The sequence below is a fragment of the Acomys minous genome (assembly GCF_964271855.1).
Source record: "Acomys minous genome assembly, chromosome: 1".
Taxonomy (NCBI): domain Eukaryota; kingdom Metazoa; phylum Chordata; class Mammalia; order Rodentia; family Muridae; genus Acomys; species Acomys minous.
The window spans coordinates 32,234,554-32,262,184 of NC_140483.1; the positions used below are offsets into that span (position 1 = coordinate 32,234,554).

At 37.1% G+C, this 27,631-nt stretch overlaps 1 protein-coding gene across 2 annotated transcripts in view; it reads left to right on the top strand.

Annotated features, from left to right (window-relative positions):
* Positions 1-27,631, top strand: part of RABGAP1L (RAB GTPase activating protein 1 like) — a 573,647-nt gene that overhangs the window by 53,253 nt on the left and 492,763 nt on the right. For both annotated transcript variants that reach the window (XM_084782440.1, XM_084782439.1), the window contains exons 2-7: positions 4,822-5,001; positions 6,311-6,503; positions 11,658-11,868; positions 13,260-13,434; positions 21,340-21,497; positions 23,427-23,537. In XM_084782440.1, the coding sequence (XP_084638566.1) occupies positions 4,864-5,001; positions 6,311-6,503; positions 11,658-11,868; positions 13,260-13,434; positions 21,340-21,497; positions 23,427-23,537 (986 nt within the window). In that variant the 5' untranslated portion in view covers positions 4,822-4,863. The remainder of the gene's footprint in view (positions 1-4,821; positions 5,002-6,310; positions 6,504-11,657; positions 11,869-13,259; positions 13,435-21,339; positions 21,498-23,426; positions 23,538-27,631) is intronic.

Genomic DNA, 27,631 nt, shown 5'->3' on the forward strand with positions numbered 1-27,631 from the left:
GCAATATTACACATAGCTAAGGAGTATAATCATTTTTTGCTTGAGTGTTGTAGAAATTTTGATTAATTTTGAAAAAGATGAGAACTAATTTTTAAATGTGCAATTTGAACTTGGATCTTTCTTTCTTTCTTTCTTTCTTTCTTTCTTTCTTTCTTTCTTTCTTTCTTTCTTTCTTTTGCCAAGATTAATGGTTTTATTGCCACCTAATGGCAAAGTGGAACATTGCAGTCATGTTTATATGTGTAATAGAGTGATGTATTTTTTAAAAAAATAAATATTATTAATTTATTCATATTACATCTAAATTGTTATCCCATCCCTTGTATCCTCCCATTCTTCCCTCCCTCCCACTTTCCTCCTACTCCCCTCCCCTATGTCTGTGACTGAGGGGGACCTCTTCCCCCTGTATATGTTCATAGGGTATCAAGTCTTTTCTTGGTAGCCTGCTATCCTTCCTCTGAGTGCCACCAAGTCTCCCCATCCAGGGGACATGGTCAAGTATGGGGCACCAGAATTTGTGTGAAAATCAGACCCCACTCTCCACTCAACTGTGGAGAATGTCCTGTCCATTGGCTAGATCTGTGTAGAGTTTTGAAGTTTACTGCACGTATTGTCCTTGGCTGGTGCCATAGTTTGAGCAGGACCCCTGGGCCCAGATCTGCCCATCATAATGTTCCTCTTGTAGGTTTCTAGGACCCTCTGGATCCTTCTATTTCCCCATTCTCCCATGCTTTTCTCACCTAGAGCCTCAATAGGGTGTCCTCCCCTCTGTTCCACTTTCCTGGTAAGTGAAGACTTTCATGGGACATATCCCTTGGGCTAGTGTCCAGATATAAGTGAGTATATACCATTTGACTCTGCTTCTGGGTTAACTGATTCATTATGATCATTTCTAGTTCAATCCTTTGGTCCACAAATTTTGGCATTTCCTTGTTTTTAATAGCTGAGTAGTATTCCGTAGTGTAAATGTACCACAGTTTCTTTATCCATTCTTCTACTGAGGGACACTTAGGCTGTTTCCATGTTCTGGCTATTATGAATAAGGCTGCTATGAAAATGGTTGAGCAAATGTTCTTGTTGTGTGGTGGAGCATCTTCTGGGTATATTCCAAGGAGTGGAATAGCTGGGTCTTGAGGAAGCTCTATTCCCAGTTTTCTGATACAGCGCCAGATAGATTTCCAAAGTGGCTGTACTAGTTTGTATTCCCACCAGCAATGAAGAAGGAGTGTTCCTCTCTCTTCACATTCTTGCCAGCATGTGGTGTCACTTGAATTTTTGATCTTAGCCATTCTGATGGGTGTAAGATGGAATCTCAGAGTTGTTTTGATTTGCATTTTCCTGATGACTAAGGAGGTTGAGCATTTCTTTAAGTGTTTCTCAGCCATTTGATATTCCTCTGTTGAGAATTCTGTTTTGTTCTGAGCCCCATTTCTCAATTGGGTTATTTGGTTTGGTGGTGTTTAATTTCTTGAGTTCTTTATATATTTTGGATATTAGACCTTTGTCAGATGTAGGGTTGGTGAAGATCTTTTCCCAGTCTGTAGGCTGTCACTTTGTTCTGTTGACAGTATCTCTTGCCTTACAGAAGCTTCTCAGCCTCATGAGGTCCCATTTATTAATTGTTGACCTTAAGGCCTGAGCTGTTGGTGTTCTGTTCAGGAAGTTGTCTCCTGTGCCAATATGTTCCAGGCTCTTCCCCACTTTTTCTTCTAACTGACTTAGTGTCTCTGGTTTTATGTTGAGGTCTTTGATCCACTTGGATTTGAGTTTTGTGCATGGTGACAAATATGGGTCCAATTGCATTTTTTTTTTTTACACATAAACATCCAGTTAGACCAGCACCATTTGTTGAAGATGCTATCCTTTTTCCATTGAATAAATTTGGCTTCTTTTTCGAAAATCAAGTGACCATATGTGTGTGGATTCATATCTGGGTCTTTGATTCGATTTTACTGATCAACAAGCCTGTTGCTGTGCCAGTACCATGCTGTTCTAATTACTGTTGCTTTATAGTACAGCTTGAGATCAGGTATGGAGATTCCTCTGGAGGATCTTTTATTGTACAAAATTGTTTTTAGCTATTCTGGGTTTTTTGTTTTTCCATATGAAGTGGAGAATTGAACTTTCAATGTCTTCAAGAAGTTGTGTAGGTATTTTGATAGGGATTGCATTGAATCTATAGATTGCTTTTGGTAAGATGGCCATTTTTACTGTATTAATTCTCCCAATCCATGAGCAAGGAATATCATTCCATCTTCTGATGCCATCTTCAATCTCTTTCTTCAGAGTTTTGAAATTTTTTCTTTTTTTTCTTTTTTTATTAATTTATTCATATTACATCTCAATTGTTAGCCCATCCCTTGTATCCTCCCATTCCTCCCTCCCTCCCGCTTCCCCCCTACTCCCTTCCCCTATGTCTGTGACTCAGGGGGACCTCCTCCCCCTGTATATGCTCATAGGGTATCGAGTCTCTTCTTGGTGACCTATTATCCTTCCTCTGAGTGCCACTAGGCCTCCCCATCCAAGGGACACGGTCCTATATGGGGCACCAGAGTTTGTGTGAAAGTCAGATCTCCTTCTCCACTTAACGGTAGAGAATGTCCTGTCCATCGGCTAGACTGGGTAGGGGTTTGAAGTTTACTGTCTATATTTTCATTCGCTGGTGCCATAGCTTGAGGAGGACCCCAGGGCACAGACCGTCCTGTAGTTTTCCAGGACCCTCTGGATCCTTCTATTTCCTCATTCTCCCAGGCTTCTCACCCCTAAAGTCTCAATAGGATGTCCTCCCCTCTGACCCATCGAAATTTTTTTCAAACAAGTCCTTGACTTGCTTGGTTAGAGTAACTCCTAAATATTTTATATTGCTTGTGGCTAATGTGAAGGGTGTAGTTTTCCTAATTTCTTCTTCTGCATGATCTTCATTTGTATATAGAAAGGCTACTGACTTTTTTGAGTTAATTTTGTATCCAGCCAATTTGCTCTAGGTGTTTATCAGCTGTAGTAGTTCTCTGGTAGAATTTTGGGGGTCACTTATGTACACTATCATATCATCTGAAAATAGGACAATTTGACTTCCTCCTTTCCCATTTAGATCCCCTTGATCTCCTTTTGTTGTCTTATTGCTCTGGCTAGAACTTCCAGTACTGTATTGAAGAGATATGGAGAGAGTGGGCAGCCTTGCATTGTTTCCGATTTTAGAGGAATTTCCTTAAGTATCTCACCATTTAATTTGATTTTGGCTATTGACTTGCTGTATATAGCCTTTACTTATTTTTATTTATTTAAAATATATTTTATTAATTTATTCATATTACATCTCAATTGTTATTCCCATCCCTTGTATCCTCCCATTCCTCCCTCCCTCCCATTTTCCCCTTACTCCCCTCCCCTTTATTATGTTGAGGTATGTGCCTTGTATCCCTGATCTAAAAAGAGTGGTGTATTTGATAGAACATTTCTGGCGACTTTTGTTCACGGACTGTCCATGGATTGCCAGGTCTTGTGTTCTTCAGGTCAGACTGCCTACCCTGCCCTCATCACAGGACCCATTTACTCACTATGCACATTCTTTAATTTAAGGTTCCTTTTTTGTCTTTCATGTTTTTGGTTGTGTATTTTTCTATAAGTATTCTACCACCTTACTTGAAGATACCCCTATACTCTGTACTGTTTTCCTGTCATTTTCGGTGTTACTTTCTTTATCACCTTTAGTTTGGGAACAATCAGTCTTTCTCCCTCCCCCCCCTCTCTCTCCCCTCCCCTCCCTCTCTCCCTCCCTCTCCCTTCCCCCTCCCTGGTTTCTCTCCCTCCTCCTTCCTCTCTGTTCTTCTTCAACCCCCAGCTCCCCACTAACAGTTAAGCTTTGGAACAGTTCATACCTGTCTAGCCTTCTTCAGGCATGTAAGCCAGGATTAGGTCCATGGTCTGTTATGTAGTATATAATATCTAAAGGCAAAATTAGTTATGTGAATGAATATATGAAGTTCTTGAAATTCTGAGTTTCTGTGAGACTATAGATATATCAAGAAAATGGAATTTTATTGAATTTGATTATTGAGACTTAACTTGGTACATGAATTCTGTGTATGAAAGCTTTCTGTTTTGAGTGTTGTTAAATATTAATATCTCTGGAGAAGAAATGCTTGTCCTAGAGTATTAAATTTTATCTTTATTTGTCAATTTCAGTAACTGCCCAAATACTTCAAAGTATGGTACTTGATATTTTGGAGATAAGTGTTTTGAAACCTTTTAGAGTTATAAAGTAATTGAATGTCTATATTTAATGAGACAGGGTTTTACTATGGTTTTCATTTTTGCTGTGTTGAACTTCTGGGCTTAAAGATTTTCCTATTTCAGACCAGGCTAACTGAGACTACAGGTTACCCACCCCTCCAGCTCCCGTGTGTGTGTGTGTGTGTGTGTGTGTGTGTGTGTGTGTGTGTGTGTGTGTGTGTGTGTATGTATTTTCAGATTCTTCCTAGTCACATGGTTACTCTTTACCCTCTGTTTGTTGAAACAAACAAACAAAACCTCCAGTATTTCTTAACAAAATAGAGAGTTAAGTAGAGGTAAATTTGTTTGGTTGAGCTACGGCTGGGTTGTATTTTTCAGGTAACAGTATTCTTTTAGTCTGAATGGAGAGCGTGCATTTCCACCCTACAGCCTGGTCCAAGAAGTCAGCCTTCCTAATTTGGAGATAATCTGCCTGCCAGGATTCTTTTTCATATGAACCATTTAAAAAGCTTTCTTAGTTCATTTTTAAACATTTGTTTTAAATCAAGTTTTACTTTTTTCTTTCTTTCTTTTTTCCCCCCTCTTTAGTAGTGCCAGGTGGATGTGGGGAGAGAAGTTTGCAGAACTGAAATGGAGGTCAGAGCTTCATTACAGAAGGTTAGCGGGTCATCTGATTCTGTGGCCACACTGAACAGTGAAGAATTTGTTTTGGTTCCTCAGCACGCAGATGACACTTCTACAAAGGATGATGGGAAGCCACAGCTGAAGGTACTGTTTCTTCTTTTTCTAATATGCCACTGTTTTTCATTAATTTTTTCCCCCTTTCAACTCTTCGGAGCTTATCAGAGGATGAAAACTAAAGGGTTTCTTAAAGTACTGATTGATTCTTTCAGATGACTGTAACAATAATAAAGTAAATTAATGTTTTAGTCATTTAGAGGCTAATAATTTGGTTTGAATTTTACCTTTAAAAAATTCTCTTTTGGTTATTTACCTTCTAATAAATTCTTGGAGGAAAAAATAGGGAAATAGAGAAAAAGTAATATATGTACTAAACTTACTGATTAATTTTTACATAAATTTATTTGATTGTTTTTATTTTTCTTCTGTGTTTTAATTGAAAGTTTTTCCTGTTATGTATATTTTGCTTGAAGTCATGTGGTGAGAGTTTGGTATATGGTTTAGCAGTTTACTAATTAGTTCAAAGTGTATACCTTACATTTTTGGCAGTTGAATTTTTATTTGAGTATTTTCCTTCTCTCTCCTAAATTTTGGGTTTCCTTTTCTAAGTCAAAGAATAGAAAGCAAGCAAGCCCTGTTGTATGTGCGTGGAGAGTGGTGACTATTCTATGTAAACAGGAATGGAAATAATAATAAAGTGCTGCTTTATTCATGACTGTTCTTACTAGTAAGAACGGCATCAAAATGTATCAGTGAGTCAGAAATACATTGTAGAAGAGATTAATAAATACTTTTGTCTAGTACATAGTTCTATTCAAATGATAGTACCTTATTTTTTGACACAGCTATATTAGCAATATTGTGCTTAAGATATCATTTATTTATTTAAGCTTCTGCCTCATTTACTTTTCAGAATAAAATGTAACTAAGAAAATTAGCATTGATCTGTTGGTGTGCGTGCGTGCGTGCGTACGTGTGTGTGTGTGTGTGTATAGCATGTGTGGGATACAGTACATTGTGTGGATATCCATGGACAGTTTTCTGGGGTTGGTTCTCTCCTTTTATCATGAGGGATCTGGAGATTGAATTTAGGTAGTTGGGTTTGGCAGTGAGAGCTTTTACCCACTGAACTATCTCACAGGTCTTATATCAAATGTAGTTTGAAAGTACCTGGAATGTTTTATGAAGAAGCCTCCTTTTATTTAGTTATTTTATCATTCAGGATTTCATTATGTTATGGGTATGTGAAATAAGGTATCATTGGGCAGAATCTCAGTATTTAATGATTTACATTTGAGTAAATCAATAGATTTTGAATTTTCAAAATGAAATTTTTAAATAAATTAAGCCATTTAATGAAGAGGATTGAAAAAGAATTGTCTTGCTCTGCTTTTAGATAGCTTCCAATGGTGATGAACAGTTGGAAAAAGCCATGGAAGAGATTTTGAGAGATTCAGAGAAAGGACAAAGCAGTCTACTTGCTGACTGCCAAGGATCCAGTGAGGCTTCAGACTATTCCTTTGGATATGTTCCAGCCAGCCAAACAAATAAGCCACCTCTTCAGTTAGTTTTGGATCCTTCTAATACAGGTACAGTATTGGATACTTAAAGATAATAAGGGCAATGGAATAAAATAATCAAAAAATGAGATGAAAATGAGAAAAATTTAGTTTAACATCCTTTAATTTTGACAAAAAGATTTGTGTGTATGCGTGCGCACATGTGCACGTGCACCAGTGTTCATTGTATGTACTGCTGCACATACCATATGTCTATATGCCTACAAATGTCATAGCTATTGGAAACCCTTGGAACTGGGTAGTGTTTGCACAATGTGAGGGGTAAAGGTCTTTATGTGTGTGCTGGGACCTGAACCACATTCCTCATGATTGCACAGCAAGTGCTCTTAACTTTAGCACAATAGGTAACCTTTCTTTTTTTTTTGGAGACAGTGTCACCCAGACTGGCTTTAAAAAACATTTAGGATACTGAGGCAGGAGGATGACACACTTTATGCTAGCCTGGTGACACTGTCGTTCCCCCTCCTCACCTCATTAGTTTAGTTTAGATCAGGGATATCATGTTTTCACTTCTTGTTAGGACTTTCTATTTTTGCTTTTATGGTTTTGCCTCTATATGTGCCTGTAAAATATTCACGTGTCAACATTTTTCTCTGAGAATACGAACTCTATGTTTGTGCCCTCATATTACCTTTGCTGTTTTGCACATAATATGTCCTCAGTACTTGTTGAACATGTTAAACATTCTTGGGAATCAAAGAATAATATCATTGATCTTTTACACTATGTACCTTTCTGCACAGTTTAATAACCCTTCTTTTATTTTATAACTGAGAAAAGTTCCAACTAAAATAGCATATGTTTCATTAGTATAGCTCATAAACATACAGCGACGTAGAAGTCTGATTTATACTTTGATGCATTTTTAGTATGTTATTAGGGGTTTTGAAAGAACGTACCTGAAGCCAGGTGCAGTGTAGCACACTTGTATTTCCAACACTCAGGGAGGCAGAGGCAGGCAGATCTCTGTGATTTCAAGGTCAGCCTGGTCTTCAAAGCAACACAGAGGAACCCTGTCTTGAAAAACAAAAACAAAAACAAACAAAAAGGAACATACTTGATAGAATGAGTGTCAATTATAGTAATTATATTTAAATTATCTTTATATTTAATTGTTAATATTTATTAAATAAATGCAATTATATTCAATATTATTTATAGTAAGGGAAATTTATTAGATTACCTTATAAGATATAATCCAAACAGTCTAACAATGGCTGTCTCATGCTGCAAAGCCTAAGATTCTATAGTTGTTCAGTCAATGAGCTTAGATGTCTCAGCAGTCCCAATCTGGAGCTGGCTGCCTAGTCAATTCCTGGAGAGCTGTTGGTCTTCAGTCTACAATGGAATTCTGAAGAAGTTGGTTTTAATACTGGTGAAGAGTTGCTGCAGCAACAGGATAGATGAACTTGCCAACAAGAGAGGACGAGCAGGCAAAAAGCCGTTTCCTTCTTCTTTGATCTCTTATTTATGCAGCCACCAGAAGATGCCATAAAGGTTATTGATGGGTCTTTTGCTTTAAATAATCTCATTAAGAAAACTGCTCATGAGTGCCAACGCCTTGGGTGTAAATTGATTTTAGATACAGTCAAGTTGTCAACTGAGTATAGCAACCAAGTGAAAGAGAAACAGAGCTCAAATGAATTCCTGCTTCAGATGTCTTAAACCATTGTGAAGTAGTCTGATCTTGGTTCAAATTTTCTCCATGTCATTGTTCTCTGTAACCAGCTTGCCTTATGGTTGTACAGTGGCTACCAGCAGTAAATGATAGTAAGGCTGGGTCATAATATGCTTAAAGCTAGAGAATGAAGTTCAGCTATTTTACTCTAATTTAACCAATTGACCAGAAGGATGACATGAGTTGACTGATCAATGTAGGTCGTTCTATATTCAGACTCCTCAATAAATCATTCTAATGAGGAGAAGTTATCTGGACTGGATTAGTACTTTACTATTTAAATTTTCAATATTGGTTTAATATACATTTAGATATTGAGCAAAGTATTAAATAGTGGAGTATGATGAATATGTGTAGACAATGTAATCATAATGTTTAATGTAGCAAGGATGATTCAACATTAAAATGTATGAAAGTGGTTTACCATGTAAGTGGTACAAAAGAAAAACTCCTATCAGTGGGTACATATTAAAAAATGAAAATGTCATATATATGAATATAAATCTATAAAATTTTGATAGGTATAATTTCTCTGGTTAAATACATTTCCTTCTTTCAAGAGAGAAAGTGGGAAATAGGAGAGGGAGAAAAAGGGAGGGGGAGAGAGAGAGTTTGTAGGCTTTGATCTTTTCAAATCTACTTTATTTGGGATTCTTTAATGCTTATATCTCCCTTCCAAACTACCTAACCTAGATAGGAGAGAAAGGAGCTTTATGGGAACAGGAAAAGTAGACCTTTTTTATACTTAGTTCCTAGGAGTGATTCCCCTGGCATAGGTGGCAGGTTTCAGCAGACCAGCAATTCCACCAAAGTTGCTGCTGGAACCTGGAACAGCAGCTGGAGCCCAGAGCAGCAGCCAAAGCTGGGAGCCTCCAAGACTTCGTTGGAGCGGTTCTCTCTAGGAGCGTCTTGAAGTGGAGTGATGAACAGCCAGACAATACCAAGACCCAAAAGGCCCCACCTCCTTTTTTGGAGGATATAGATCCTCTCAGAGTCTGTACTAAGATGTGTTTCAGCTGGCAAATACCAAGACCCCTCACAAGGTGGTTCGTCTTCTAGTGGATAAACATCACCTGATCTCTCACAAGTCTGTTCTCCATCCCATACTTGGGATCAAAACAAAAACATGTTTATATCCATTACAGAGATGGGGCTGGTGGCGGGGAGAACGTGAGAGAATGTGAGAGCACTTGTCAATCTCTGAACAGAAGGAAATGTATTTAACCAGAGAAATAATAACTATCAAATCAAGATCAAGTAGGAAGTGTATCTATCTATTGCTGTGGCAATGTTAAATTCCAATAGTCTAGCCAATGCAAGATGGCTGGAAAAAGAAATGTATGTGTAGACAGAGAGTAAGTGACAGAATTAGCTTCAGTTCTGTGGAGGAATATGGAGATTCAGTAGATGGCATTGGACAGTTGTTTCTCATAATGGAATAAAATAATCAGACCCCTGACTCTTCATACAATAAAGTTCCTTCTAGAGATTCAAATATTTGCGAGTGAAAATAATAATTTGAGTGATAGAGAATTTGTATAGCATGAATGAGATACTGAATTCTATTCTTGGAAAAGGAAAGAGAAGGAAAAAAGAAAAAGAAAAGAAAGAACCAAGCATTTAATAAGAAAATACTAAACTGGGCACAGTGATGCACGCCTGTAATCCTGTCCTTCAGGGAGGCAGAGGCAGGTGGATCTCTGTGAGTTCAAGGCCAGCCTGTTCTACAGATCGAGTCCAGGACGTCCAAGGCTACACCGAGACATCCTGTCTCAGAAAACAACAAAGGAAAACAACACAAAACCACACAACAAGAAAAGGAAAAATAAAAAAAGAAGATGAAGAAAATATTAGAGAATATCTTTTTTTTTTTTGGCGTGTCAGCTAGGAAAAGTCAAACAGGAAGGGAAAAGAATAATATTGTAATGTAACTAGGAATGAAATCATAGGAAATGTGGTTCAGTGAAGGAGAACTTAATGGAATTACTTGAACATTTATATAGTATTGAATGTATACCTACCCACTTAGAGATAATTTTCTTTTAACTACTTCAGGCAGACACGGGAATCACTGTAACCATGCCGAGCACCTTTCTATCCTCTTTTGTTTGCTGATACATGTATCACACACACATTCATTGAAAAACCCAAGAGACAGTCATCCAGGGCAGGCATTTCCTGAAATTGGCAGCTGGGCACTGAGCGTGCCTGGAGCTCCACAGGACGCAGCAGCCTTGGCAGAGGCCTTGGAGAAAAGGGCAGCCTGAGTTTCTATTTTTTAGAGTCATTGAGATTCTTGAATATGGAGATTTATATATTTAGCCATGTTTGGGAAGTTCTTAGCCATGCTTTCCCCCTTGGCAGTTAGAACCCTCTTGCTTCCACACATTAAATTCTCTTGTCTTCCTGGAACTTACTTAACTAAGTGTTCAGCATTTGCATATTGTCTTGAGCCTGAGCAGAGTCTTTCTTGGGAGCTCTCAGTTCCCTCTCAACTCATTTTCCTTAAGCTGAAGGAATTTACTGTAACATTTTTTCTTCTGTAGAAAAAAAAACCTCTGTTAAATAACTTTCCACGGACTATTTCATTTTACATCTTATGTTACTCAGATTTAGAATTTTTTTTAGTTATTTCTTTTATTTTACTACTTATTTTGTAAGAAATTAAAATCCTTATATTTGTAAAAATTTAAAGGTTTTGTTTAAGGTTTTAGATCCATTTATCTACTATTGTTTTGTATTTATAATATTTTGTTACACAGATTTGTAGAAGATTTATATTCTTATAAAAAAAAACAAGTTAAAACCTCCTCGAGCCAGGTATAGTGGCACACACCTGTAATCCCAGCACTCAGGAGGCAGAGGCAGGTGAATCTCTGTGAGTTCCAGGCCAGTCTGGTCTACAAAGTGAGTCTAGGACAGCCAAGGCTATACAGAGAAACCTCGTCTCGAAAAACCAAAGGGAAAAAAAAAATCCCTCCTTATTTTTAGAAACCCAGTTCTACAAATGCCAGTAAGCTTCTCTATGTACTGTGCTTGCTAGTTCTTATGCATGATTTTACTATAGGACCATGTTTGTTGCTTCATATGTCTTACTAAGCTGACAGAAATGCATAAAACATATGTGCATGCAATACTACTACTACTAAAACAGTTTACATATTGATATTTATAGTTTAAAGAAAGTTAATAGCTAAAATGACTTATAGTTTTAAAGTTGTTTTCTTCTTATATGCAGATAGATATTCTATAACAATAATGAGATTTTAAAACATGTTCTGCATAGAATTATATATGTTTTTGTTATATAGAAGGGTAAAATTGGGTGAAGCAATCATCAAAATTAATTGGAGGAAAAATAACTTCATTAGAATACTTAATAGTTCGCACATACTAGTGAGCCAGTGATAAGAAAATGAAGAAATGACTGTTGTTGTCTGTGGAATATGTTCTAGTGACTTGATTGTTTTCATTTGTCCCCCCAGAAATTTCCACACCCAGACCGTCTTCTCCAAGCAGATCTCCTGAAGAAGACAGTGTTCTCTTTAACAAATTGACATACTTAGGGTGCATGAAGGTCTCCTCCCCACGTAGCGAGGTGGAGGCACTACGGGCAATGGCAACCATGAGAGCTTCCAGTCAGTACCCCTTTGCTGTTACTCTGTATGTGCCTAATGTTCCAGAAGGTTCTGTGAGGTAAGCCTTACTTTTCTTAACATATGATTAATTATTCTGAGGTGTGCTCAGTATATTGTATCATAAATCAGATGTAGGACAATCCAAATTAAAATTTACATTTAGGCTTAGAACTTGTTCTTATTTGCAGAGGGTATTTTCATCATTATTAGGATAACAAGTTAAGTCCTGACTAACAGCAGTGTAAGTTTACAAAGTTCGGATAAAAAGTTTTTAGTGTCCTAGGAAAAAAATTGTGTTAATATATTATTTATGTGGAATGTGTGTGGGGACATGTGTGGAGGCAGAGGGCAGACACTAGTGGTGCTCTTTAGGTGCTGTCTACCTTTTAAAAATTCAAATTAAAAAAATTTGTAAGGGTGCTGGAGAGATTGCTTAATGGTTGAGAGCACTGGCTATTCTTCCAGAGGACTCAAGTTCAATTCCTAGCGCCTTCATGGCAGCTCACAACTGTTTGTCATGCCAGTTCCAGAGGACCTGACATCCTCACACAGACATACATGCAGGCAAAACACCAATGCACATGAAATAAAAATATATAAAAATTAAAGTAAAAAAATTATTTTTTGAGTCAAAGTCTCTTACTGGCTTGGAATTTGCCAAGTTTGCTAGGCTGGCTTGCTGGTTAGCCCATGAGAGCCTCAACAGCTACCTGCTGACCTCCTAGCACAGACATGACAAGCATAGGCCACCATATGCAGATTCTTTTCTTTCCTGTGTGTTCTAGAGGTCTAACTCAGGTCATCTTAACTTGTAAAGCAAGCACTTTCCTTCCTCCCAGAGCCTTCAAAATGAGTGGCAGAGAGAGGCAGATCCCTGGGGTAGATATGTGCCAGTTTAGCCACAGGTCCGAATGCGAGGTTCTCTCTCAAACAATAAGGTGAGCAAGAACTCTTGTTGTATGAAACAGGACCTGAGTTTGGGTCACTACCACTAGGAAAAAAAATCTCAGTGTGACTACATGCTTGCAATCGCAGCATTGCAAGACAGGAGCAGATGCAGGATGAATTGGTGGGTCTTGCTGACTGCCATTGCAGATAGGAAAATGATGTACATATATGATGTGTGTATATATATATATATATATATATATATGTATGTATGTATGTATGTATATATGTAATTTTTTTCCATATAGTTAGCTATAGTTTACTTTGGAGAGTATATGAGTTGGCTAATAAGGAAACAGAAGAATGAAGAACTTGTCAATATGAAATGATTTTGTGTGTGTGGTGCATGTGTATGTACATGTAGATTTTCAGTAACATGGAGATAATTTGTTTACTTGTATTAATAACTGTTTTGTGATTTTAAGATACTTGTCTTATGTCATATATTAGCATGATGTTCTTTGATAGTTGATATCTTATCTTTTTTTAAAATTACTGTAGGATCATAGACCAGTCAAGCAATGTGGAGATAGCATCTTTTCCAATTTATAAAGTGCTGTTCTGTGCACGTGGGCATGATGGGACAACAGAGAGCAATTGCTTTGCATTTACAGAGAGTTCTCATGGTTCAGAAGAATTTCAGATACATGTTTTCGCCTGTGAAATTAAAGAGGCAGTAAGTATGATGCAATGTAGCATTTTTTTTACAGAGTTGAATTAAGGTAATATTTTTGAACTTTTACTTTCCCTGTCCTAGAAAGACATTATGTAAACTTGGATACTATACAGACCATGTTAATATTTTCAGTAGCATGTAACTAAACATAGAAAGCTAACTCAGTCTGGTACCTTATGCATGAACATGATATTGTAGCTACAACAGGTATAATAGACAATACCATTTGGTAAAATGTCCTTCTACCCTATGGTTACTGTAGTATTTGCTTTTGGTCAGAAAGGATGAGTATTTTTGTGCCTCTTATTATTTAGCTCAAGTTCTGTAGTTCAAGGTGGTTTTTTTTTTTAAAAGTGCCTCTTACATTCCCAGATTCCTGCTGGGCGTGGTAGTTGTATAATGCTTTCACCTGCATGTTATACTAACTCTCTTTCTCAGGTCTCTGATGATATATCGCTGGTGATTGCTTTTTATCACTGTAAGCTTTGAGTTCACTCTTGAGTTGGCCCAGTTAAAAATAGAAATGCTCACATTGAGTTAGAGGAACTTAGAGTCCTTTGAAGATGTCAATATATTATTAGGAATTATTCCTAATTAGTGGTTTATCCTATCATTGGGATAATAGTTCAGAACCAAATGCCTGCAAATGTGCTCTTTTCTGAGTGATTGACTTGTCCCCTAACTTCAAATTATATTTGTCTAGTACTTGAAGCCATTTCAAAGGCTTTCAGAAGGAGGTTTGTGTGGGTGTGCTAGCTTTTGAATCTTAAATTGTCAACAGAAAATGCGAAAAGCAGTGCCATTCTAGTCTTTATTTACCATACAGATCGAACACATAATTTTAATTATTGAAGTTTTTATGGCTATATCATGAGAATTCAAAGAAATGTAGATCTTTGTGTGTTTCATATCAAGTGTGCTTGGCAGGCTATTTCTTACGCCTTGGTGATTATTTTGCTTTACACTAAGATGAACATGTGTGGAAACACATAATTTATTCTGTATCTATAGAAATTATCTGCCCGAATTCACACCTTCTACAAACTTCGAGTTGTTAGTGTTGCTTTTTCAGATAAAGACAATGTTTCAGAGTGTACTATATACTTAATTCTTCCTGAAAACTGTGATTGGCAAAAGCGAATGTGTCCAAGTGTGCTGATAGTGTGCCTGACACACAGTAGACGTGAGTGCGAATGTGTTAATGGAACACATGGATTTTTGTGAATGAGAGGACTATTTCAGATTCTTACACACTCCGCTGCAGAGGTGGGGAAACAGACTGGTAGCGTCCTGGCATTTCATGTTGACAGCTGTCAGTTAATACACCTGTATGGTACTGGATCAGTGGAGCCGAACAACAAGGAAATAAACTCTGAAGAATTGAAGAACCCTACTGTGAGATGGAAATGCTGCTCTAAGGAGGAAGCTGAGAGGAAACCTTGCTGCAAGCATTTCTATAACTGATGGTATGCAACTGTCTCTTGGGATTATAGCATCTATTTATTTATGTAGGGGGAAGTCATTCATTGATTAAGATCTTTTAGCAGTGGGTGGTCAATGGGGGGAAAAGTGAGAAATTCCTCCCATGATAATTTTGGAAATACTAACATCTATTACATTTCTAGACAGTGTTGCTGGTTGTAAGAAAGTGATTTTTATGTAGTAATTAAAAAAAATTTTTTTTTTGAGGCAGAATTTCTCTGTGTGGCCTAGGCTGTCCTGGACTTGGTCTGTAGACCAGTCTGGCTTTGAATTTACAGAGATCTGCCTGCCTCTGCCTCCCTAAGTGCTGGGATTAGAGGCATACATAAGACATTTTTGAAAGTATTTTATTGTCAGTCATTGATATTAAAATATATTGTTCAGAAAAGGAGGTACATGACCATGGCCATTAAATCTTATTAATAGGGAACATTTTTAAATGTTGAGCTATCCATTGACTTAGGTATTATAGGAGCATCTACTTGATTGATGCTCATAACATCCTGTAATATGGATAGGATTTATTTAGATAGCTGAGCTTATGTTTCTGTTTGCCTGGAGCAACTGTAACTCATTGTCCAGGCATATTACTAATTCCCTCATATTTATTTTAAAAAATGTTCTCATTTAAATGATAATTTGTGTGGTTCCCTTTATCTTGACCCAAGAATGGATAAGAGAGCTGGGCTTCAAATTGAAGTCTTTAGCTAGGAAGAACTGTACATTTTCAGCAACAACTTTCTTGTTGTTTAAATATTATAAAGAATAGGGGCCACTAAGATGGCTCAGTGGATAAAAGTGCTTGCTACCAAGGCTAACAACTTCAGTTTGATTCCTGGCACCATAAGGTGGATGTATTCTGTGCCCTCCACCCATGTGTGCAAAATACACACACACACACACACACACACACACACACACACACACACACACACAGTAATAAAAGATAAAACTAAAAAATTGTAAAAAATAAATGTAAGCTTGTTTTTCATTGTGTTTTATAAGTGAATTTATCAGCTGCATGGCTTGTTTTTCAGTTATATTTGCTCAAGCCTGTCAGTATCTTCCTTACCTCATCAAAAAATATAATTACACTTTGAGTTTATCTGAAATCTTTTAGTTACGTTTATTGGTTCATTTGGTTATCTGTTCCCAGGAGCTCTCTGTCTTGTGGTAAATGGATAACTGCTATTTGAGTCCTTGGTGGGTACAAGTAGCTTAGGGACTAAAGAATAAATATTATCATTTATGTATGATATGTAGCATTGCCATTAATTACTTTATTTTCCCTTCTTTCTGCCCCCTAAAGTCCCTGGATTGTACCTGAAGGTTTTCTACTTAAAGGAAAGAAGATGCTTTCTCAAGCAGTAACAACATGGCTACTTCTAGCTGGCCTGTGATGCTGTTACTTCACAATGAATCCATCTCTTCAAGCAGCAGATGCCAACAGTGGGAGAAGGGAAGCCCCGTGAGGGTGATGATTCTCTTGGACACTGAGATAGCAGGGTACATTTGGCCTGTTGCCCTGGGCAGTCTTCTGTGGGACCCCATTGGACTGGATCTTTGTGGCATATGGCAAAAGAGTTGGACAGTCCAACTAGATGTATCTTAGTGTTGTGATCTTGGTACAGGGAGAATGATGTAAGGCTTCTGCTGAGGCATTGCAGACAAAGTACTAAGATGATAAGGAGGTCCCCATGCTTCTTGCCTCTTTGTGTGTGTGTGGATGGTATGTGCGCTATGTATGTATATGAAGGTGCATGCAGCTATGGTCTCATTTCCTGTGTGCGAGGATTTAAAGTATGAACCACCATACTTTACCCACTAGATTTTATTTTATTTCTTCGCCCTGGCTGTCCTGGAACTCATTCTGTATAGGTCAGTTCAAGACGGGTCTCAAATTCACGGGGATCTGCCTGCCTCTGCCTCCCAAGTTCTGGGATTAAAGTTGTGTGCTACCATACCCAGTCACATGATTTTTTTTATGGAATGATATTGTTACATTTCTTCCTTCTTTCCCTCCCTTTCTCCCTTCTTTCACTCCCCTCTTTCTTTTTAAAAACTTACTCACTTATTTTATGTGTATAGGTGTTTTGCTTGCATGCATTTCTCTGCAGCATGTGTCTGCAGTGCCTACAGAAGAAGGCATCAGATGTCCTGAATCTAGAGTTAGACAATTGAGAGCTGCCATGTGGGTGCTGGGAGTCAAATTAGGGTCTTATGGAAGAGCAATTAGTGCCCTTAACCATGGAGCCATCTCTGCAGCCCCACATTTATTTTTTAAAAGAACATTTCTTGATAGTATATCTAAAGAATAGATTATGTTATATGAATATTAATAGAAAACTTTTATATTTGAAAAAGTAACTAGATATTTTAGTAAGCATTATTTGAACTTTAACTGTGTAATATTTGCCATTTAGGTAAATACTGAAATAAAGTTACTATAATGCTACTATAGCTAAGATTGTATTCTATATCTGGTTCCAGATGTCTATGTGTCCCTCCCTCACACAGTAGCACAATTCAGATGCCCAATTTTGTGTCTATTGTTTTCTATAGATGCTTTCTGTGGAAGCAATTCTACTGTACCATTTTTCAATAAACCTCTGCTCTCTACAGAAAAGTGTCTATTGGATTATTTGTGTGTGTGTGTGTGTGTGTGTGTGTGTGTGTGTTTGTGTGTGTGTGTGTGTGTGTGTGTGTGTGTGTGTGTGTGTGTGTGCTTTAATAATGTGCTCTATGGTATAGTATTTGCCATGGTATGTACTTTATATTTACTTTACAAAATTAGTTATATAGTCCTTAAGAACTGACATGTTAATCACTGCTTCTGAACTTTACTATCATTGCATCTCTTTTATTCTGTTCACTGACTCTAGAATTCACACACAATTTAAACCTTTTTGGTGGAAATAGCTATTTGTGAGAGCACATTTAAATTAATGTCATGATAGTTAAATATGAAACTTAGGTTAACATTTCTGATTTTGGCTGACTTAATGATCTTGCTCAACCTAAACACATTTTATTAGTACTTGTTGAAGTATAAGATTGATGTTTTCCAATGTATCCATAGACCTAGAATATTACATTGTGCACAAAAAATGCCTAAGAATTTATTTAATGAGTGAGTTTATTGTTTTAATTGCACAAGACTTGAGGTCACTACTTCTTGTTAATATCAGTTCTTTACTGCTCTTATTATTTTACCTTGTTTAGATAAGCCCATAAGTAGACAGCTAAAATATTTTATAGTTATGAATACTGTGCTATAAGTATGGTTCTACTATTAATGTTAACTGTATTTGCTTGTGGGTTATTTCTATAGAGCTGTTAGTGGTAAAAATGTTAAATTTTTTTATTTAAGAATTAATTTGGTATTGGAAATGTATTTTAGGGTAATTGAATAACTGGTGAAAGTGCGACTATTAAAAGTTTGAGGACAGTTTGTTTTAAAATGTAGCATGCTTTTATATATATACAGGAAAATTAATTCCAGAATATATGAATTAAACAAAAACAGAAAAGTGAATAATGTATTTCATTTGAGGTAACAAATTCCATTTTTAAAAATTCTGAGGTCAATCATAGCACCTTGTTTATGTTCAAGGCACCACAGAACTATAATGGTAGCTCAACTGTTTCTTTTATCAGAAAGAGTATTTTTGTTTTAAGGGAATTAAAGTCAGTGTTTCCTAGATTAATATGTTCATTGATAATTTGACCTTGAAATTGAGAAACTTGTTAATATTCAGTGAGATCTTACTTGCATTTCCCAGTGTAAGGTAATGAAAACAAGACCATGGTTTGACTCCTCTTATCTCACTGTGTTCTTATTACTTAACCAATGTGTTGATGGACTAAGAGATCTGAAGTCTTTGGTGTTTCTAGTGCACAGTTTGAGATGTTACTTCTGACACTCACTTTGGACCCATGGGTAAGAATAGCTTTTGGAAAGTTTAGAAAAATTCTGAGTCATAAATAAATGTGAAAATACAAATACACATATAACTTCATGCTAATAGAATAGATTCAAACATTCTCACTATTCACCCTGGAAATCTTTTATACTCCAAAACATTGAGTAAAACATGGACAGCTCTTCAAACTACACTACCATAAAATGCTCTTTGCTGAAAGGTGTTAGCGTCAATGCTATGGCTCAATATTACCTTTCTCAAGCTGAGGGTGTTCCAAAGAGAAACTGAGGACTTTAGCTAAAATCTTTTTAGTGAGTGTTCATTGGGAAATGCAGACTCTACTCTCATTTTGTATTTATTTTTTGATCCTTTCATTGTAATATTTTATAATCTGGAGACATTTACATTAAATTAGTTAAGTCTCTCTCTCTCTCTCTCTCTCTCTCTCTCTCTCTCTCTCTCTATCTCCTCTCTCCCTCTCTCTGTCTCCTTCTCTCCCTCTTTCCCTCTCTCCCTCGCTCTCCCTTCTCTCTCCCTCTTCTCTCTCCCTCTCTCCTCTCTCCCTCTCTCCCTCTCTCCCTCTCTCCTTCTTTTCTCTCCCTCTCTCCTCTCTCCCTCTCTCCCTCTTTTCTCTCCCTCTCTCCTCTCTCCCTCTCTCTGTCTCCCTCTCTCCCTCTTTTTCTCTCTCCCTCGCTCCCCCTTCTCTCTCTGTCTTCCTCCCTCTCTCCCTCCTCTCTCCCTCCCTCCCCCTCCCATTCTGGATACAAGTTTCTGTAGCTAAACCTAGCCTTGAAGTGGTGACAATCCTACTGTCTCAACTCTTCTAATGCTGGGAGTACAAGTGTGAGCCACTACCTGGCTTTTAAAAAGTGCTATTTATCTGATTGTATGCATGTCTGTGCACCATATGCTTCTATGAGCCTGTAGATGTCAGAAGAGATGTCAAATCCCCTGGAACTGGGATTATAGACAGATGTGAGATGTCATATGGGTGCAGGGAATCAAACCTGAGTCATCTGCAAAAGTGCTCTTAACCACAGAACCATCTGGATCTTTGTTTTTAAATTTTATGTTTACTAACTTAAAATATTAGCATTTAAAGAAACAAAACAAAAATGGTTGAAAGATAGCTGTTAAACAATTCTTTCTTAATGATGCTAGTGTAGCTCAATATGAACACACTTGGGCATATTTATGTAGTCTAGGTACACATTGATTCATTGAGTCTGAGTCTCTTCTTTACTACTCTGTGAGAGCAAGTCATTGATAACAGAGAACTAATCAAAACAGTGCAGCTTCCTTTAAAAGTCCTCTCCACCCACTCACTTTACTGGTTTGCAAGAAGCATTGCAAAAACCTTCCTGCTTTGTAAGATTATTCAGATTTTTTTAAAGATTAATTTATTTATTATTTATACAATGTCCTGCCTGCATGTACATCTGCAGATCAGAAGAGGACACCAGACCTCATTATAGATGGCTATGAGCCACCATGTGGTTGCTGGGAATTGAACTCAGGACCTCTGGAAGAGCAGATGGTGCTCTTGACCTCTGAGCCATCTCTCCAGCCCCAGAATTCTTACATGGGGTAGGATGTGTAAGCTGAGTCGGTCACCTACAAAGCTTGGTCTGAAGGTGTGTGTAAGAGATGAGTATTGATTGATGATAGCAGACAGTATCTATTTCCCCCAGCAGATCAATCCTTTATGTGTCGGGCACCCAAAAGACCCCTACTGTTCATATTGGGGAGAAACTGCTTTGATTATAAAAAAAGTAGAATAAACTAATGATACATTTTCCCTCCTGACAAATTATGCCTACATAGTAGAGTTAAGCAGTTTCTGTGCAGGGACTCTTGCATTGTCTTATTTAATTCAGCCACTGGAAAACCTTTTCAAAGAAAATATCCCCTCATAAGGAAATCATCTCTTGTTCTCAAGATTTTTTTTCTAGTTATGCTTTTCATGCATTTTGTTAGGAGTGCTGCTTGCTGCCATGCTTGAGTGGACCTGGACGTGCTGCTTTCTTCAGGTCCCAGCTGCAGTTCTTGAATGCCAGTTTCCTTCTCTCTAGGGTTTACATCGAATCTTATCTGTGTAGGTGTGCAAACACCCATCATACTTGAATTTAAGTCTGTGAAATGATGTATTACTGTTGATTTCATATAGTTAAACACTCTATGGAATTAGTGTGCTTTTTGAGGGATATTTAGGCAATATCTTTTTCATTGGATTTCATGCTAATGATATTCTTCATGTATAATAATTTAGAATTAGGATGATCTGCATTTATTATAGTTATTTATCTACCATTTTTTAAATGCATAACTGACAAAACTGTTATATACTGTTCAAATGGTTGACAGATGCTTACACTATATTTACTTTCTGTACCAAGGAAAATTGTGGGCATAGAAAGTTACAGACTCAAACATGTGAGAGAAGGATACCGATGTGAATTTAGTTCTATTGTCTAACTGTAGTTCCCTTTTCACTTTTTAGGTAAGCAGAATTTTATATAGTTTCTGTACTGCATTCAAACGTTCTGCCAGACAGGTGTCTGATGTTAAAGATTCAGTCATCCCGACCCCGGACAGTGATGTGTTTACCTTCAGTGTCTCTTTGGAGGTAAAAGAAGATGATGGAAAAGGAAACTTTAGGTGAGGATATCTGAAAGAGTAATCTGAAAAAAAGCTAACATGCCTGAAATTAACGTTGTGCTGGTATTCGCTAGCATCCTTTCTAGACATTAGATCATGTTTGTGTAAAATTTGAGATAGGTCAAGAAATATTTGGCTGGTGAATGATCATCATTCACTGTTCCTCATACTTCTCAGCTAGTCAAACAATTTTAATGATTAAAAGAATCTGATGTTCATAGAATATTAACTAAAGTCATAAAAACTGGGCACAGGCTGTAATTTTGTTAGCCACAGAGAATCATTTTTTCTTAAAAGTGTTAATTTATTCTTCATTTACTTATTTATTCTGATTTTTTTTTTTTGAGACAAGGCCTCATTGTAGTGTGGTCTAGGCTTGAATTCTTTATGGAGCTGAAGCTGGCCTTGGAACTCCTGATTTTCCTGTCTATACCCCCTGAGTGCTGGGATTATAAATATGCCACCCTCAGCTAATTCGTTTTTTCCTTTATTGTATTTGTAGGGAAATTTTTATATCTCTTTTGTATTTGTATGGAAAATTTTATATCTCTTTTATTTATATTTTTTCCGAAATAATTTTCACCAAAGTATTATTTTTAAAAATTACGTCTTCTAATATTGCTTGGTGCCAGTGGAGGTCAGAAGAAGGCTTTGAATCCCCTGGGCCTGAGAACTGAACCTAGGTCCTCTCTGCAAGAATAACAAGTGCTTTTAACCACTAATCCAACCATCCAGCCCCTTATTAAAATATTCTTTACCAAATGATTTTTAGTGGTTGCTTTTAGCATATTATATGGTTTGACTATCATTTAACCACCTTTTTATTATACATTAAAATGCTTTTCTTTACAGTTCAAAAATAAGCAATAAGAAGTGGCTATTTTATTTAAGTCACTTAAACTCATATACATTAACAGTCTCTTTAATCTTTTTTCTTTTTTTTTTTGACAAGGTCTCACTAGAAAGTCCTTGTCTGTCCTGAACTTGAACTCACAGAGATTGGCCTGCCTGTGCCTCTCAAGTGCTAGGATTAAAGATGTGCACTATCACACTTGGCCTTTAGTGTTTTTAGTTCTAACAATAATTGCTAGTTAGTCATTTTAATAATAAAAAGTAAATATCAAATTGAGTAAGTGCTGGAAGTACTTTTCTTTTTCTGGCAAGACAAACTATTTTAAGTGTACAAGTTGTATTTGTTCATTATGATAATAGCTACTTTATCTTTTCTCAGATTTTGATGAACTTGCTATGATCTGTATCTTTTGTCCATCTTTTATTTATATTTACTTGGATATATAAAAGTAGTTTTAAATTCTTGGTGCTTAAAAGAGTAATATGTTCTTATTGCTTTTTTTCCCCTTGAGTTTAATTATGGTATGGGTGCTCATGCTCACCAGTAGATGAACTAGAAAACAGTCTTTAACAGATTAAATAAGCATTATTTAAAAATTTTTTTTATAGTTTAAGAGCTAAATTTGAAATTATACCATGTTGTCATAGTTTTAGGTACCACATTTAACCTTGATTGGGACATAAAAACATAAGACTCTTTTAATCCATGATCAAAATTTCTAGAATTTTTATGTTGCTGGTTATAAAATTTACTGTTTTCTATCTGTAGTAAGTTGAGATTTAATATGTCTTAAGAATATAGTGTTCTCACTGGGCAGTAGTAGTGCACACCTTTAATCCCAGTGTCGGAGACAGTGCCGGCCAAATCTCTGAGTTTGAGGCCAGCCTGGTCTATAGAGCAAGTTCCAGGACATCTATACAGAGATATCCTGTCTTGAGAAACACAAACAAACAGACAACACAAAAGAAGAATATAGTGGTCTTCGCTTGATACCTTGCTGTTTTGTTCTCATTTTAGAATGTGTGATTTTATTCTACTATTATGTTGCTAATTTTTGTTATTTTTGAATATTTCAGTCCTGTGCCTAAGGATAGAGATAAATTTTATTTCAAAATAAAGCAAGGAATAGAGAAGAAGGTTGTGATTACAGTTCAGCAACTTTCTAACAAAGAATTAGCTATTGAGAGGTAAGCAGCTTACTTACTTATATCATACCTCAGGCTGGTGTTGACGTTGCTAATGTGATTCAGATGCCTGGTTTCTAAGCTCCACTATGCTGCTCACTGTGGCCTTTCATTGTGTGTTGTTTATATCTAGTCCACATCTCCCGCCTGTCTTCCCTCTTACCCTTTACTGCCCCTACAGACCCCCTCCCACTGATTCAACCTTTTTAGTTCATATCCTTTTTGTTGTTGTTAACATTTATTCATGTCTAGGGTGATCAGTTGTTTTAATTTTGTGTCTTAAAGCTTCTGAAGTTCCAGTAACATAATGGAAAAATGTGTGTGTATTTATTCATAGGAATGCTTTTAAGTAAATAAATGTTTTAGAGGTCCTGAAACTTTTTATAAGCTCATGAACAGATGGTCATTTCCCCAAAATTTGATTTTAGATGACAATTATTATCTATAATATAATATATTCTTAGTGGTTGACAGGAAAACAAAGGAAAAAAATGGACAAGATTAAAAAATTATTGGAAAGTTATTTAGGTGGTTAATAAACACATCCAAAGTCTCAGTTTTCAAATAAATAAGATGAAAGTAAAGTTGGGGTATGAGAAAAAATATATTCTTATATTGTCAGTAGAATTGTCAAGTGTTGCATATACTCAAGAAACCAACCAATCTATAATACAGTGATAAAAGAGTCCTGCAGTTGGATATATGAGTTTAGTTCTCAGGAAAATTACCCATCTATCTATCTATCTATCTATCTATCTATCTATCTATCTATCTCACACATATACATATATAAACTAATTAGTTAATTAATTAAATTACTTCCCAATCATAGCCCCCTCCATCTCTTCTCAGTCCCACCCTCCCTCCCTGTTCCCTTTATACCTCCCAACTCTCAGAAAAGGGGAGTCCCCTCCACCAACCCAACTCAGCACATCATGTCACATTAGGACTGAGCATATCCTCTTCCTCAGTGTGTGTGTGTGTGTGTGTGTGTGTGTGTGTGTGTGTGTGTGTGTGTGTGTAGTGATTGAAAAGCATGCAATAGAGTCCTTGTCAGAGACAGCCCCTGTTCCCTTTACTAGGGGACCCACATGAAGACCAAGCTGCCCATTCGGTGCGTATGTGTAGGGAGTCTAGGCCCAATTAATGCATGGTCCTTGGTTGGTACTTCAGTCTTTACAAGCCCCTATGGTCCCAGGTTAGTTGGCTCTATTGGTCTTCTTGTAGAATTCTTGTTCCCTCCAAGTCCTTCTATCCTTCCCCCGACTCTTCCACAGTGCTCCCTGCACTCCACCCAATGTTTGGCTGTGAGACTCAGCATCTGTTTTGATCCATTGCTGGATGGAACCTCTCAGAGGACAGCTATGCTAGACTCCCATCTGCAAGCATAGCAGAGTGTTGTTAATAGTGTCAGGTATTGGCTCCCTCCCTTGGTGTGAGTCTCAAGTTGGACCTGGCATTGGTTGGATACTCTCTCAATCTCTGTTCTATCTTTATCCACGCACATCTTGTAGGCAAGGTAAATTTTGGATTGAGGTTTTTGTGGGTGGGTTGGTGTTCCCCTCATTTTCTCCAATAGGAGTCCTGTCTGTTAGAGGGTGGCCTTTTCAGTCTTCATGATCCCTGCTACTAGGGGTCTCAGCTAGAGTCACCTCCTTATCTCAGGGAAATTATTGTTTTGAGTACTAATATCAATGTCTATATATAATATATATGTATATGTTTAGTATTTTTGTTGTGTCTGTCTATATATATGTGCATGTACCTATGTGTGTGGAGGCCACAGTCTCATGTGTTATTCCTCCTCAGGGGCTTTCTACCTTTGTTTTTGAGACAGGGTCTGTCATTGACCTGGGGCTTGTTGGTTAGACTAGGTAATAGCTGACTACTGAACCCTAAAGATCTGCTTTTCTCCGTCTCCTCTGCCTTCATATTACTGGTATACATGACCACACTTGCTTTTTAACCTTGGTTTTAAGGGACAAACTCAGGTCTCATATATGCACTGTAGGCAATTTACCTATTAAGCTATCTCCTCAATCTCAAGGATGTGTGTGTGTATGTATATATTTACATTTTTTGTTTATATGGGTGTTTTGCTTGCCTTTATGTTCTTGCACTGCATATGTACAGTACCTAAGGAAGCCAGAAGACATCAGATTTTCTGGAGCTTTAATTACAGAAAGTTTGAGATACTATGTGGGAACCCAGGTACTCTCCAAGAACAAAAAGTATTCTAAACTGCTTAATGATCTTACCAGCCCCAAGGGTATATTTAAAGTTATTTACATACAAGTTCTTAAAGAATAGGAGATTGGAGATGGTCCAAGAGAAGGAAAATTCTGTGCATCAAGACTCTATGCTAGGACCATTTCCTTAGTTTCCCCTTCTCATCTCTATACTGGGATGAAGGTAGGTAGTAGATGAGGTGCTGGTATTTGGCACCTTAACCACGTCTGTTATAAATCTTGGAAAAGGTGTCTGGGCACAGTTACTTGCAGCTTTCTCTCAAATGTACTTATTTCCATCTTAGTCCCATCTTTGGAGCCTATAACTAATTTCAGGTAACAGAAAAAATGTTTATCATTTTGGTGCATGGATTTATGTTTTTAATTGCTTAGATAGTTTTACTAGCTATAAAATGTATTTTAACAATTTAAAGACATGATTTCATATTTAACATTTCTGATATTGTGTGTGTCTTACAGTTGGTGGTATCTTATAGTTGTCGCCTTTTTTGTGGTGGCATTTAAAAAATAGCAGTGTGCCTTAAAATTGAAATAAGCTGAAGACAAAAAGCACCGTAATATTTAATATCACAAGCCTAAAAGAATATAATTGGAATTTATATGTATCAGCCTTTATTTAAAAATTTTTGGATGAGCATTAGGTCTAGTACTATTTGAATTTTTTTTCATTTGAAAGTAAGTTCAAACTTACAGAAGAACAAGAAAAAGTACCTACAAAGAACATTTAAACTTTGTAGTCACATTTATATATTGGTAGATAACCGTTTGCTTTTCACCTCCTCCCTTCTCTTTTCCTCTCTTTTTTACTTACCTATGTACCTATGTGTTGGGTCCCAGCCCGCGGGAAAAATCGAATCAGGGTTCACCTGAAAGAGGGAGTGGGGATTGAAAGTAGGATACAGAGACGCAAGAAATAACAAATCAAGTCAGGAAATTTCTGATCAAGATTCACTTTAATGCTGACTAGCAGGAACATATATAGGGCAAGGTCAATAGGATCTATTCTTATCTCACTCACCTTAGCCCCCTGGCAAGAACACAATAGCCCAAATCGCTCCCTGTAGAACTTCCTAGTTCTCTGAGTAGTTCCTTGTAAGAACTTCCTAGATCCTCTGGGTGGTTCCAAGTTGAGACTTCTCTACTTCTTTCAAAGGTAAATAGTCCAAGGATGGCCTAGAACACAAGACCTCGTGGTGAGGTAAAGGTCGGCAACTCGAAGGTCACAGCATACAGCCTAAGCACAGGATTTCTGACATGGCAGAATTTAGCATGGGTCCCCACACCTATGTGCCAGGTGTCCTTGGGTTTAACACATGTACACAGACATATGCATACATAAACACATACACACACACACACACACACACACACACACACACACATACACACACACCACACAAACTCACACATATATACAACCACAGGAAATATAAATTGTTTTTTCTGACAAACTTGGACTAAGTTACATATAACATAGCTTTATATCCCTAGATGCTTATGAATGTATTTCTTTTCTTTCTTTTTTTTTTTTTCTGAGATAAAGTTTCTCTGTGTAATAGCCCTGTCTGTCCTGGACTCACTTTGTAGACCAGACTGGCCTCAAACTCACAGTGATCGCCTGCCTCTGCCTTCCAAGTGCTGGGATTAAAGGCGTGTGCCATCATGCCTGGCTGCAAGTATTTTTCTTAAGAATACAAATGTCTCTTACATACATAGTATGCTTCTCAGCTTTAATAAATTTAGCATTCACTCTATCATCTACCATTTGTTGTCTGATTTTGCCAGTTAGTAATATCTATTCTTCAGTTCAGGATTCATTCTAGAATTGGATATTGCATTGAGTTTCCA